Source organism: Elgaria multicarinata, chromosome 10, assembly GCF_023053635.1.
Source record: "Elgaria multicarinata webbii isolate HBS135686 ecotype San Diego chromosome 10, rElgMul1.1.pri, whole genome shotgun sequence".
Lineage (NCBI taxonomy): Eukaryota > Metazoa > Chordata > Lepidosauria > Squamata > Anguidae > Elgaria > Elgaria multicarinata.
In genome coordinates, this window is record NC_086180.1 from 55,022,370 (window position 1) to 55,037,118 (window position 14,749).

The 14,749-nt window shown below is 43.6% G+C and overlaps 1 protein-coding gene across 1 annotated transcript in view; it reads right to left on the reverse strand.

Annotated features, from left to right (window-relative positions):
* GABRG1 (gamma-aminobutyric acid type A receptor subunit gamma1) overlaps window positions 1-14,749 on the reverse strand; it is a 78,197-nt gene that overhangs the window by 42,835 nt on the left and 20,613 nt on the right. Inside the window, exons 2-3 of the mRNA XM_063135093.1 lie at window positions 9,071-9,109; window positions 3,836-3,984 (exon numbers count right to left, since the gene is read on the reverse strand). Coding sequence (XP_062991163.1) covers window positions 3,836-3,984; window positions 9,071-9,109 — 188 coding nt within the window. The remainder of the gene's footprint in view (window positions 1-3,835; window positions 3,985-9,070; window positions 9,110-14,749) is intronic.

Consider the following 14,749-nt stretch of genomic DNA (forward strand, 5'->3'; position numbering starts at 1 on the left):
ATCTGCTAAGGGCTGATCCGAAGGGGGTCGGGAGAACTGTGGATCGAGGCAAAGCGGATCGCTCCGCTGCAGATCGCTTTGCCTCGATCCGGAGCGCCAAACGCAGGTAAGTGGGGAGGAGAGGGGCTTACCTGGTGCCCCTGGCACTGCCAGTCTGTGCAGCAATGGCGGCAGAGCCAGGTAAGGGGGGAGGGGGGCTTGCCTGCCTCTGTTGTGATCTGGCGACGGCTTCAACTGAGACCTGGGCCTCAGTTGAAGCCACCGCCGGACTGTGATGGATGCAGGTAAGTGAGGGGGAGGGGGGCTTACCTGGCTCTGTCGCCACATGCCGCAGTCCATGTGGCGACAGAGCCGGGTAACGGGGCAGGGGGGAGGGGGGACTTACCTGCCTCTGTCGCGGTCCGGCAGCGGCTTCAACTGAGGCCCAGGCTTCAAAGGCCTGGGCCTCAGTTGAAGCCACCGCCAGACCATGGTGGACGCAGGTAAGTGGGGGGGAGGGAGCTTACCTGTTGCCGCTGGCGCTGCCACAGTCTGTGCAGCGATGGCGGCAGAGACAGGTAAGTTGGGAGGGGGGGTTACCTGCCTCTGTTGTGATCCAGCGGCGGCTTCAACTGAGGCCTGGGCATCAGTTGAAGCCGCCGCTGGACTGTGATGGATGCAGGTAAGTGAGGGGGAGGGGGGCTTACCTGGCTTTGCTGCCGCCACAGTCCAAATGGCGACAGAGCCAGGTAAGGGGGCAGGGGGGAGGAGGACTTACCTGCCTGCATCGTGGTCCGGCGGCGGCTTCAACTGAGGCCCAGCCTGGGCCTCAGTTGAAGCGGCTGCCAGACCACAATGGATGCAGGTAAGTGGGGGGGAGGGGGTTTACCTGGCTCCACCGCCTGCCACCTCGATCCATGCAGTGGCGGACGGCGGAGCCAGGTAAGGGGGGAGGGAGGCGTATTCGGCTCCCATTTTGTCCCCCCTTCCCCACTTACCTGCCTCCACCACCCACCGCAGAGGCAAGTTAGTGGGGAAGGGGGGCAAAATGGGGGGCAAATCTTGATCTGACCCTTTGGATATCGCTCTGGATCGGGTCGGATCGACCTGAAGCAGTTCGGGCCCGATCCGAAACTTTCAGATCAGGCCAAGAAGCGGTTCGGGAGGCTGGTGCACAGCTCTACTATAAGGTGTCAGTTGAATATTTGGGTGTGACAAACTATACAACATTCTGAATTTTCTTTAAGAGAGGGTGGTGTATCTTTTGCAAAAACGAGTGCTGGAGCTGGAGGCAAAACAGGCATTTACCAGGAAGATGTTGGACCACTAAGTAGGTAAGCTGTCTGAGAATAGCTTGAACTTTATTCATGCTACAAGCTTGAGAAGAAAAGGCAGGGTCAGAGACTTTGTATGAGTATATCAAACTGCATTGGCCCTTTGATATCACCTGATCCCTGCTGAACTGCTAGCTGTGGCTCTAGCTTTTGGCTTTCTGTATGGTGGTTCCAAAGCACAGCAGTTAACAAGCCAGGATCTCCATCACTGGCAAAAAGCTACGGTGGCAGAGAGAGTAAAAATCAAATGGCACATGATATTAAGTAATCTTTTTTTTTGTAAGTGTGCTAAATGCTGGCCACTTTCTTTTTTATGAAATAGCAGCAATGCAATTTCCCAATCAGATCAGGACAGTAGTGTAAGTCATGGTTTTTCTTTGAAATGACATCTTACTTATGAGAACAAAAGCACAGATTCTTGTCAGACAATTGGGATACTAAATTGGGATATGGAGGAAAGCATATAGACATACATAGGGACAAACTGGGCTCCAGGTTTTGGGGGCCCCTGAACAAATGAGCTGACCCTGGTGGCCTCTGTCTCTGTCCTTTAGTAGTGGGCAGGCAGGTTGCCTGCCTGCTTGCCCACAGTGATGCCACTACGTGGACCTATGGCCTTGCACAACGTGCTTGTGATCATTATCACTGTTGTGTTGAATACACTGGTGCTGCTTAGAATTCTAGGTTTGGGGGAAAACGGCACCAAATGAGTTTTTCTCTTTATTTAGGTGAGTGTGGGACATTTCTGCAAAATATTTTTAAATTAATTTTTCAGCCCCAAGAATTTTTGTAAATATCTTATTCATCAATCATCATCATCATCATCTTTATCTTTGCTGGTCTTTCACAGTTGCACAAGTGTGTATTAACAGCTGTCAAATACATATGACCTTGCCTTGTCAATACCCTTGCATGTTTCATCGGTCAAAGGGAAGGAAGTGTAGTATGAAACACACAAGGAAATTCACAAAGACGAGACTGCATAAAGGCTAATTCGTCAGCCGTTGACAGTGACAGGTCGGGAAAAATGGACAAGATCGCCCACTTAGCAAGATGATCTCCAGGGCTTTAAGTGTTAAACAGATACTTGTAAGTGCCCTGCTTCCATTCCACACTTCCCAAGTCTCCAGCAAGTCCTTTAAAGAGAAATCTAGTCCTTCTGCTTGCTTTTCGCAGCTCCCATTCATAGTAACCACGGCAATAATTGCTCCAAATGGGAGCCGTTGTCACTGTCAAGGGAGGCTTGAGAAGCTTGGGTGGGCAAGATTGGGAAGAGCAGCAAGGGGTTTTGCCACTCTTGCTGAGCAGCTCTGTACCTGATCACTGCAACCCATGATGGGTTGACTCTGCCAGGTTCAGATGACAAGCCAATCCCTCACAGGTAAAACAATTCCTACAGTAAGCCATGGGTTGTCAGGGTGTCTTGTTGCTCCAAAACAAGCCGCACTGCAGGAAGCAGTCAAGGTTTAGATGACACAACAACCCACAGTAGCTTGCTTCACATGACAACCCACCATGGATTGTTGAGTCATGCGAACCCAGTCAGCATGTCTCTGAATACCTGTTGCTGGATAATAACAGTGGAAGAGGGTGATTGCATCTTTGGAGGCTTACCCTAGGTAACTGTGTCCACTGTAGGAATCAGGAAGCTGTACTAGCTTAAGTTCTTATCATTGTTTCTACCACAAGGAAGATAGGATAGAAATGTGGCTACTTTCAAGAAACTGATTAGAGAATTACCTTCCTTCTCTTAACTTATGAAAGAGGGATTTCCAGCACTAAATATTCATGTGATTAGCTTATTATTATTATTAATAATAATAATAATCTAATCACATCATTAAAGAATTAAACAAAACTTTAAGCAATGCTTTATAGTACACCCTTTTGCTACCTCCGCACATGCTGCTAATAATAATAAGGGCTAATTCTTTGTGTCTTATAGGGTTCATTACACCTTCACAAATATATAAAGGTGCTAATAAAAGGTTTGGTACAATTGTGATTTGGTCATTTTTCATCTCAACAGCGGGTAGAGCAAAATCAGGAATAAAATAAGTAACCAAGAACCAATTTCTCAGCTTCAACTATTCTCAAGAACACCGCAGGAAAAGTGAAATGTACATATTAAGGTGCAATCCTATGCAAAGAAATGTTTGCATGGATCCTACACATGTTTAGACAGAAAAGAAATCTGCAAATTTCTAGTATAACTTGCTTAAGGGATGCTGGGAGTTGTAGGACTTTTTCCTATCTAAATATGAATAGAAATGTGCCCATAGAGTAGTATATTAATGTTCATCTTTTCACACACTACATTAAAGAGGAACTCTTTTTGGGGTGACAAATAGCTCAGAATTAGAAACCAAATGTGAGACACTAGCAAGATAACATGAAAACACCAACAGCTGTTTCCAGAACCTCAAAATATTGGCCCTGCACATTTCCATAGTGTCCAAAAAACAATGGCTGTAATCTCTGTTTATCTGTATTCTATTCAGTGAGGTATCAGAGCCACTTACCTCCAATATCTGGCCGAAGTTTATTGTCATAGCCTTGGAGTAAGGAGTTCAGTATATGAGTAACATCTCCTTCGTGAATCTTTGGGGCAAGGACCCACGTTTTGTTCACTGTTAGGTCTTCATCATCCTCATCATCTGCTTTATCAGTGCTAATGGCAGTTGAATAATATGTTGGAGAGGAAAAACATAATGAAACTAAACAGTGTGTAGAAATGAAATATAACTATCTGCACTGCACAAAATGAAAATGCAAAGGCATGGTAATACCAGCAGTAAGGATTGCAGATGAAGTTAAAAACTGACTTCAAAAACATATCTAACTGCTCATTTCTAGGGCAGCAATCGTAACAACTATAAGAAGCATTTTACTACTCTAATGTTGCAGTCAAAGACACTCCAGTTAACTCCTAGTTTAGTAAAAAAAAAAATAGATTAAGGGTTATTGTTTATAGTGCAGTGGCACAAGTATATAGTGATAATACCTAGGATGTGCTCATTAGTGGAGTATAAGTTTCTTTTGTAGATTTTTTTTCACTTTCAGGGAAATTTGCACAAATTTAACATACTGTTTAGAAAACTTTCAGGGAGATTTATGCAAATTCACTAAAGTGCAGTAGTTACTGTGAATAAGTGCAGTAGTTACTGCAAATTTGTGCATATCTCCTTGAAAGTTTAAAAAAATGAATTTGTGCATATCTCTCTGAAGATGGGGGAAGGTTTTGCTGTCTAGGAGACAACAAAATGGAAGAGTAAATTGACAGACGTCATTTCAAGAAATAATAGAGAGGGGATTTCATTATTCTGGGCTACTGTACTAACAACCATAATACTGAAGGATGTAAATAGCAGGCAGGCAAATCTGTGCACCAAGAAATAATATTTTTATATATGGGTTCACATGTTACAAGAAGCCACTCTGTAAACAAGCCATCCTGAACAACCCAAAAACAAGCCATGGCTTGTCAGGGTGGCTTGTGCACTCTGATTAGCTAACTATGCTGAGCCCATCATGCTGGGTTCAGACGTCACAACAAGCCATCCTGAAACAAACAAGGGTGACAACCCACCATAGATTGTCATGTTAAGTGAATCAGGTTAGTGGAGAGAAGAAGTGAGTTCCTTTATTATAGGAGAATACATGGGAGGCAGAGGGATAATAGATTGTTTACTCATTGGCAGTGCAGTCCTATACATGCCCACTCAAAAGTAAGTTCCATTGCATTTGATGGAACTTACTTCCAGGCCAATGTACATAGGACTGCAGATTTAAAATAAATAAATAGGTTGACGGGGGGAGGTTTGTTTAATTTACTACATTTATAATTCATGTTCCTGCCAATGCCCTCCAGGTAGATTCCAACTGAGAATATATAATCTAACAGATGTAATATCAAAAGAAAAGGGGAGGGAAGAAAAAGGAAAAACAAATACACGCCAATACCAATTCTTATACAGTTATATGCTTACTCTTTATACAGTAATATTCTCTACATTTTTATACTCCCTCAAAGCATAGAAGGGTAAATTATGCCATCCATCCTAGAAAATGATGGCATATGGCACCTCATAGACAATTAATTTTTAATATATTTTTATATATATTTATTTCTGGGCAAATACAATAGTACGGCACCCTGAAACTACACAATTATGGTAAAACAACACACTATGCTTTCCCCTAAGATCATATTAAACAATATAAGTGAAGAGAAAGTATTACAATTAGCTTTTGGAGAAGTTTGTGGTCAACGCTGGCATGGAAATGGGAAGCCGGCATTGTTCTGGTCAGGAAACCTAGACATGCTTACTCAACAGTAAGAACCATGGAGCTGAATGGGACTGAGTCCCGGGTATGGATGGTGGCAGCCTCAGTCGCCTTCTCTGCGGGGTGTTCAGGTGCCCTCTCTCTTTCCCCCTTCATAGTTGAGTGGAGAACCACCCCACCCTTCTCTTTCGTCAGCGATATTGCCCTTCGACATACACACCCCAAACAAAAAATGGGATGGTCCGATATAGTGTACAGCAATACATGGGATGGAGGAGCAGCTTTATTGCACATGGAGGGGAAACCTGGACTTTCCCTGCTTCAAAATAAGATGGAAAAGGGTGGGGAGGACAGGGAGAACATCGAATGACTACCATGCTGCAAAAACACATACCAGGCATGGCAAGAATGTGATGTATCACTGGTGTGATGGAGCTTTATATAAAGCTTTCAGCTGTTAAGATATTCCAGGTTTTCCTATACCATGCCAGCAGGAGAGGAAGCATAACAGTCTGATCACAGAATGAAATCCTACAACTTATTTCACCAATTACTTTCCTTTGGCCACATTTTTTTTAAAAAATGCACTCTATTCCCTCCCCCTTCTATTTTACAGCTGCAGCATTCAAAGCTCTTTGCTCAAATTTCTCCAGGACATTTGACTGTGGCCTAATCTACACCAAGCAGGATATTGCACTATGAAAGCGGTACATGGTATGTGTCAATGGGCCCAAACACTTGTCAGTGCACCAATACTGCTATTAAGCAGTAATGTTGCTCCTGCCTTTATATATTACTTTCATACCGCTTTCATAGTGCAATATCCTGCTTGGTGTAGATTAGGCCTACATTAGCAGGATAATCTCACATTCTTCCCTCAGAGATCCAAATCACCACCTGAATGACTCTCCAGTCGGCCAGGGTCAATCGGCTATCAAGCCAGAGCCTTCCCATATGGAAACATGCCGCCATACCAACTGTAGGTTTAAAGCCACCTACTTTTCACTGCCAAGAAAGCCTATTATGACAAAGAGTGATGCAGTTAGTTCTATAGATCCAAGGGGGCTGTCAACTGGCTTTTCTTAAACAACAGCCCTCCTTTTCCAAAGAGTGTCACGTTCCCTTTGGAGGACTCCTCTTCAAAAGATCGCCTGGAGGCAGTGGAGGCTAATGGCTGCAATTTCAGTGGAGCTGAATGGTTTCAGCACCCTGGATTGCTCCTTTAAAGTTCTGGCTGGTTCTGATTGAAACCCAGAATGGATCCACAGTCTCAACAAAATTAGAGCCACCAGCCTCCACTGCCTGGAAACCCCCACCACCAGCCGCCAAGCATCACAGAAAAGCTACTTGTGTCAAGGGAATCCTGGGCCCTCTGTGCAGACAGCCATCAACCCTAACTGTCATGATGTAGTTCGATACCTCGCAGACTCAGAGGCAGATGCTAAGTGGTCACCTGGCTCCAGGGAGCGTGGGTGTCAAAAAGTCAAAGCTCAGCAAAAGGCCAAATGCAGAAGGATGCCTTGTGGATAAGGATGGGCAAATGAGCAATTCTCACACTCATGGAGGCTCACTCCCAACCCCCAACCCCGCCCCGCCCCCCACCCCCACCACAATGTTTGCTGGAGGAGGTTAGAACAGGAAAAGTGTCATTTCGAACAGGAAGGAAATACACTCCTCCAAGCATGTACCCCAATGAGTGCTTTCCCTCATTCGTTAAAGCAGGAAAATGCATTCTTTTTTGAAAAATGCACCATGTAAATCACACATTTTGCAAACACAATCTCATGCTTGAGAATGTACAAGATTTTTCTGAAAATTGTGGTTGCGTTTGCACTCGTGTTCAGAGTTGTGAGCAGAGTGTTTCTGTCAATTTTTCAAATGTGAATGAAGTTCTCGTACATTCTTACTCATGAGTAAAGCTATGCTCAGGAGTAGACCCTTCATCAGTTGGCACTAATGGCCTGCAGCTAGCTATGCTCTGGCCTGGTCAGAGCTCTGAAGGCTCAGGCATAAAAGCCGTCCATTCATGGCTTGTCTGAGAACCAGCTCCCTGCTTTGTATTTTCCTCTGGATCACCTGTGTTTGATTTTGAAAGTGACCTTACATTTGGAACTGGCCCTGCCTGGATCCATGGAGCCTGTCCCAGTACCACTAGAAGCAAATAGCAAACTGCTTTTGAAACTGATGAGATTTTTCAAAAGAAGCTTGTGACATGCTACGCAGGATCTACTGTTCAAAGAAAACAAACCTAAATCCCACTTGGCATGGGTGTGCTTAAAAGGTCACTCTTTTAATGTCACGTTATTTTCTTCAAAAATGAAATGGCTAGCTAGTAAATTATTTTTCACAAATACATTACTGCTACACTGGATATAATTCCATTATTATCTGCCGCTCTTATCAAGACGGAAGAAAGGGTTGCTACAGAATACAAACAATTGCACGTCTTTTATTACTTATTCTTCAATTGGATAAGGTCTAAATTGCTGCTTTCCAAATATATGCAAGGGGGGAAATGGGTAAAGCTGGAATGGATCTGTGAATTCATTTGGCTGATCCCCTCAAAGGTCAAAGAACGCCTAGAAGTAATTTTCTCTCTATTTGAATCGAATGAGCGCAGACTTCACGCATCCCTCCAGCGCTAAAGTTTGCCACCTCCATTACTCATTTCCAACAAAATTTCAAGCAATTGTTGGAGGGTTCAAGTCAAAGTAAGTGCCCCAAAATGGAAGGCGGTAGTCATAGCAGGCATGAGCATATCTTGACAGACAGACAATGGAGATCATTAGTTAATGTGGACAACATGCTGAATGCATAGAAGTCCATTCTAAACTTATATTAAGCCAAGTTATTTCTGAGTAATTGGGGTGGGGAGCAAAGTTAAACATATGTTACTCTTCTTCTGAATCCTAACAGGGGGCTCTTCATCCCAAGTAATCAATGAGTACTTAGATCAGCTACCTCCAATATGGTGGCCTCCAGATCTTTTGGACTTCTACTCGCATCAGTCCCAGCAAGGAATCCTGGGAGTTGTTGCCCCAAAAGACCTAGAGGGCACCAGTTTCAGGAAGGCTGGTTAGATGCACCCATTAGTATGTTACATACATGGGCCAACCCATTCCAGTGGAGCAGCTCTGCATGCTCAAAAAAGTACTTGCATGGATTGGTTTCCAGCACTGAAATGAATGGCTGAGCCCAGTGGTGCAGCAAGGTAATTTTAGACTCTGGACATAATGGTCTTCTGGAGTCCCTCCCACTAGATGGCAATGAGCTTCACTTCAGCTGTGAATCACAGTACTGATCTTCTGTCTTCTCCAGTGGTGGGGACACCTGGCCTAAGAGCTGGATAAGGAACCCTGCTTAATTTCATCCTGACCCCAGGCATTTCCAGAGAACTTCTTCCCACCCAACATCCTGAGATGTGCCCACCTCCTGAGAAAGTCTGGCAAAGAGAAGAGCTGCTTGGGCACCACTCCAGGAAGGTACTCAGAACTGTTGTTGTTTTTATACTGTTTTTATGTTTTTTAAAAATTTTGTATACTTTTAATGTTTACTATTTTTAATTGTTGTAAACCGCCCAGAGAGCTTCAGCTGGGGGGCGGTATATAAATGTAATAAAATAAATAAATAAATAAATAAATAAATCTTCCAGCAGCAGCGGTACCCAATGCTTCCCACCCTAATGGTCTTTCCAGTAGCAGTTTCCAAGCCTCCCATGCCCACCTTTCCTGCTCCTGTAGAAATATTCCCTGCTTTCCTCTCCAGGGAAAATTATAAAATTGTTCCTGTTACTTAATGAAACCCACCCTAAGCATCCAGAGCTTCAGGAAATGAGATGGCATCCCCATGCCTTATCTTCCTAAGTATTACTTTAAAAAGAAGAAGGTATTTAAGAATATATAATACAGTTAATTATCTGGTTGATTCTGCCTTGCCTCGATTGATTTTTTCCTCCCTCCTCTGGGTCGATAATCTCTGACAGAAAAAAAAACCCCAATGCCTGCTTTATTTTATTTATTTATTTCATAAGGGCACAATCATATTCATTTCTGAACAGAAAAAAATTCCGACAACTCCTGGCATTCCCCAGCCAGCAGAGTTGTAGGATTTTTTACTGTCTAAAGGTGCATACGATTTGCCCTGTATGTATATATTACTTAATAAGTGGTGTACAATACAAAAACATGAATACAAACACAATTTGAATATGAATATAAACACACTCACTAACCATTTACTGCAAAAGGGTTAGCGTCCTAACCATGGCTTAGCATGTTGTCTGGAAAGACCTCTGTGTTGTTCATGGTTAACAAACCATGGTTTGTTCACATAGCTGGGTCTGCACATCATGACAACCCAGAATTCAACAACCTATAGTATGAGTTAGCATAATGTGTACACACAGACACTGGGAATTACATAAGGAGGGGAACAGAAATACTCTAAAATTCATGCTACATTTTGCATTAATTTAATCTCCAGTGTGTTTACTCCTGACATTTAATGCAAATTCTATTTAAAATTATAACAATATCTTCCCTCAATCTATTCTTTTCTTCTCACCCTCCCCTGCACCCTGCCACCACCAGCATCTCTTCATTTTCCCCTTCCTATTTCCTATTATAATACTGCCCATTGCTTCACATCCCACTCTGTAAATGAGCAAAAGAAAGGGGGAGAGCTGGAAGAAACTGCAAGAGGGTGCAAATACCATTTTACACTGTACCCAACAGTATTAAAGTCATGCGAACAATAAAGATGTTTTAAAAGTTTCTAAATAGATAGATAAGGAGATGTATTCATTATCTTTCCTATGAGTTGTTGGCAACCAGTGGTGCCATCGGGGCAGGACTTGGAGGCAGAAGTCCGGGCCCTCGCTCAGCAGAATGAGCAAGTGGGCCCCCCAAACAAACTAGGGCTGGCTTACCACATTTTGAAGTAAGTGAAGTAACACACATTACCATCTAAAGCCGGGGTAGACAACCCAGTGCCCTGTAGATATTTTGAATTACATCTCATATAAGTACCAGCCAGCATGGCCAATGGTCAGGGATCATGGGTGTTTGGAGTCCAAAACATCTGGAGGGTAAACAGGTTGCCTATAGAGAGAGGGAAAGATCTTTTTTGCCTAGAGTCTAAAGTGACCTAACTGCATCACTACTGGCAGCTCCCTTTTTGAAAGTGTGAAAACAAGTTTCACTCCTTCTAAATGAGGGGTGCTACATAGCACACAGTATCATTAGAGCACCAGATTGTGTCTCAAATTCAGAAGGCCTACATAATAAGGGAAAATAATACTAAATTACTTTACAGGGGTGTTTTTTTTTTGTTTTGTTTACATTACTGAAATAGTGTGTGTGTGATGCTCTGAATACTTAGAAAAATCTCTCTCTCTCTCTCTCTCTCTCTCACACACACACACCACAAAGGGAGAAGCAGTTCTAAATCCTGATCATATCCTTTACTCCACCGACTACAACAGCAGCAGCCCCAGCATTTAATATGATGGTGAGGAGGTGGAATAGAAAATTCTCCTTCTGCCCATAGCCTCTCCCATGGTGCTTTACTCGTCCCCTATAGCAGGGCCGGCTCAAATATATATTTTACTGCCTGTGGTGGAGCAGCCAATGGTGCCACCCCAACCTGCAAGTCAAGGTGCACAGTGCCAAGGGCTAGACAAGTTATTTCAGCATCTGAAGCAGAAAATTCCACAAACAACTCTCTCACCACCTGGCAGTAACAAAATGCAATTCTTGTTTTTAAGCGGTTTTAAATGTCTGAACGTTAGAGATTTTGTATTTTACTAGGAACCACCCAGAGAGTTTTGGCTATTGAGCATATAGACAAGCAATGAATAAATGGATGAATGATGATATATTCAATGACAATTTATTGCCTTTTCATGACACCAAACGTTTGCTGCCTGAGGTGGATGCCTCAGTCTACCTAACAGTAGAGCCAGTACTGCCTATAAAAATTAAAGACAAGCATTCACTTACACAAGACAAAGTAAAAAAAGAAGAAAAAGTATGCTTGGGGATGTGGCTAAAGCTGCTTTCTGTCCCAGTAAGCCCCCTGCCATTAAAATTCAGGCCTGCTCTTACCTCTAAGACCAGCTTGAGTACCATTTCCTGGAATAGAAAGGGTTGTAGCTCAGTAGTAAAGAGAAAGTCTCAGTTTCACTCCCCAATGTCTCCACATAGAGCTGGAGAAACCCCTACCTGAAAGCCTGGAGAGTCACTGCCAGTCATCACTAACAATACTGAGCTACATGGACCCATTATTATTATTATTATTTATTTATATAGCACCATCAATGTACATGGTGCTGTACAGAGTAAAACAGTAAATAGCAAGACCCTGCCGCATAGGCTTACAATCTAATAAAATCATAGTAAAACAATAAGGAGGGGAAGAGAATGCAAACAGGTACAGGGTAGGGTAAGCAGGCACAGGGTAGGGAAAAACTGTTCTGACTCAGTATAAGGCAGATTCCAATGTTCCTATGAATGCAGGGAAACGGCTGCTTATCATTGTCTTTATTAGATGCCGCTTGAAAAACACTTTGTAAAGGAATGAATAAAGGACAATTACTGCCTAGACAGTTCAACCACAGATGACTATGTAGACGTCGAGTCCAAAAAACTAGTCTGTGAAGTTGAAATGAGGCAAGAACTTGTGTGCCACTTCGAGAGAGAGAAAATAGGGCAACTCTAGGATGCAGGTTCGCCTGGGGGATTTTGAGCTTCCCACCCAGCTTTTGAGATTCCCTCTGCTGTTCACTTGAAAGAATGAGATAATGAGTATGATTGAATTAAGGACAAATGCATATTAGTAAATCTCTCATCACTACAGCAACAAACAGGCTTTCTGCCTTATTGGAAGTGGGGCTAATCCCCCAACTTATGATTTGAAAAACAAGAGCTTTGCTGCATGCTCTGCATACATCTGTCTCTCCAGAAAGCTTCACTAGAGGCTGGTTTGCACTTAACTTTTTAAGCAAGCACAGGTGATAAAAGCAAGCACAGGTGTTAGTAAGCACATAAACGATTTGGGTCCCAGACCCATAGGACACGAATCTGCATAAAATCGGCACTTACTTATTCATATCTCTTTGTGCAAATTTAGAAATAATTATTAGAATGTATTTAAGTTTCACAAGAGGCAAAGTCAGAAAATAAATTTCTCATCTAAACTATTTCAAATAATATAAAAAATGCAATTAATTTGCACTCTGGCCCAGATGATACCAAAGCAATGGAAAATGTTTTTTTCCGAAGCTTGATCTCCATGCAGTAGAAGATTCAGGGGAGCGTTTCAGCATGTGGGAAGACGGAGGTTGACCCTTCCCTCCCCAGATACAGCTCCCTTGAAAATTATCCCCAGCATGGCAAATGAGCTGAGAAAAACCATCCATTGGCACCGATGAACAGTCAGGGCTCTGTGGTATAAATCTGTAGGCCTGAGAATTAGATTTGGGACTGGGACCCCATAGCCCCAGGCCTAGAAACACCCAGGAAAGCAATTACCCTGTTTAAAATAGCAATAAAAGCAATGGGATTGTCTCGATTCAAGAGAGGTGGGACAACATCCTCTTAACTCACTTTACAACAGGAATTTACAAGTAAATGATTTCTATTTTCTCTAATAGAGGCAGGACACATTCAACCCACCTCTCTTTAACTCCACAGAAGTTCAGTTGGTCCTTCTGGACAATAGATATAAGTACCAGAGATAGTTAGGTTCTCCTAGAATAGTTCTCCTCCTCCACAGCTCTTTCCATTATCTTTCCTTCATTTTGTTAGAGGCATTTTCCTCTTTTTAAAATCTGCATTACAGTTGGTGTTCAGCCACAATGGAGTTTATGTAACCTTCATTCAGGTGTTCTTGAGGGTGTTTCTGGCTTTCCTCCATTCCAGCCTGGGAGGACAAGTTCACCAGCAGAACCACTCAGGAAGCCTGTCCTGCTACCTTGTTACATGGGAGGAACACTCCCAAAGGATGAGGAATGCCCCACACCTGTACCAGAAAATGCACATGCAGTACTACTGCTATGCCCCCTCCTCTTTACATGCTGAGTGTTAGAGCACATACTTTGCATTAGGGATATCACAGAATGTCATGTCTCTGCCTGGTACTTGCTGTCCCATCTTGTGGTCATCTGCAGTTGTGGCACTCCAGCACAGCAGGGGTAAGGGCTTCCTTCTGCAAGCCATCATCATACGGTATGATGGTGTCCACTGCCAGCACTCTGAGAATCCAGGCACCCTACACTCACCTGGAGAAACCATTTTATCACTTTTAGCCATTATGCCATTTAGCTCTTACACTAAACAGAAGCAAGCGTCACAAACACATCCACTTTCTCCTGCAGTTGGTAATATGTGAAGCAGAACCAGTGCCGGCACCAAGTTACTGGATGCCATTGGCCAAGACATCCTAAATGGGCCCCTCCCTCAAGGAGTCAACCTTCTCACCCACATTGTCACCTGCTGTTACTGCTCCTCATTCTCTTTGTTATCATTGCGACCACTTGCTTGCATGTCAAGCAGAGAGTCAGTAGTCAATGGCATCTCCTGCTCCTCCTCCTCCTCCTCGCCATCATCATTGTGTGGGCCAGAGACAGATGAACAAGGAGGCTGACTCAAGGTGAACAGGAGGAGCAACTCAGTGGGCCCTGCTCGAGTATGGGCCCTCAGCAGGTGCCCAACCATGTCTACCCTTGAAGCAAACACCCTGTTCACACAACCAACTGTATACAGTGACTGCATAGAGGGTAATGGAGGAGAGTCATATAAGACCTGCTCCCAGCCTCCACACATTTGTTGGCTCATCTGCACAGGGCCTACACACATAGAAGTTGTATGTGCATGGTCTTGCCTGTGTGACTGGGAAGCCTGCTGTTTCAGAACAACCAGGGGATGCATGGAGGGCAGGGTGGGCCCTGCCACCACAATCCCCTTCTCCCTGCCCCTCACGTCTTCACTGTGCTCAGTTGGTCACACGAACAGGACTTATATCCAATGGCAGCAAAAACCCCAGACCAATTATGCCCTTCATAAAATAGTATTTTACACTTTACTTCCCTTTCACTTGGTGTCTTATGTTACGTTAGCTAACTAAGGGGTTCTCAAATATGCTTCCTGCCC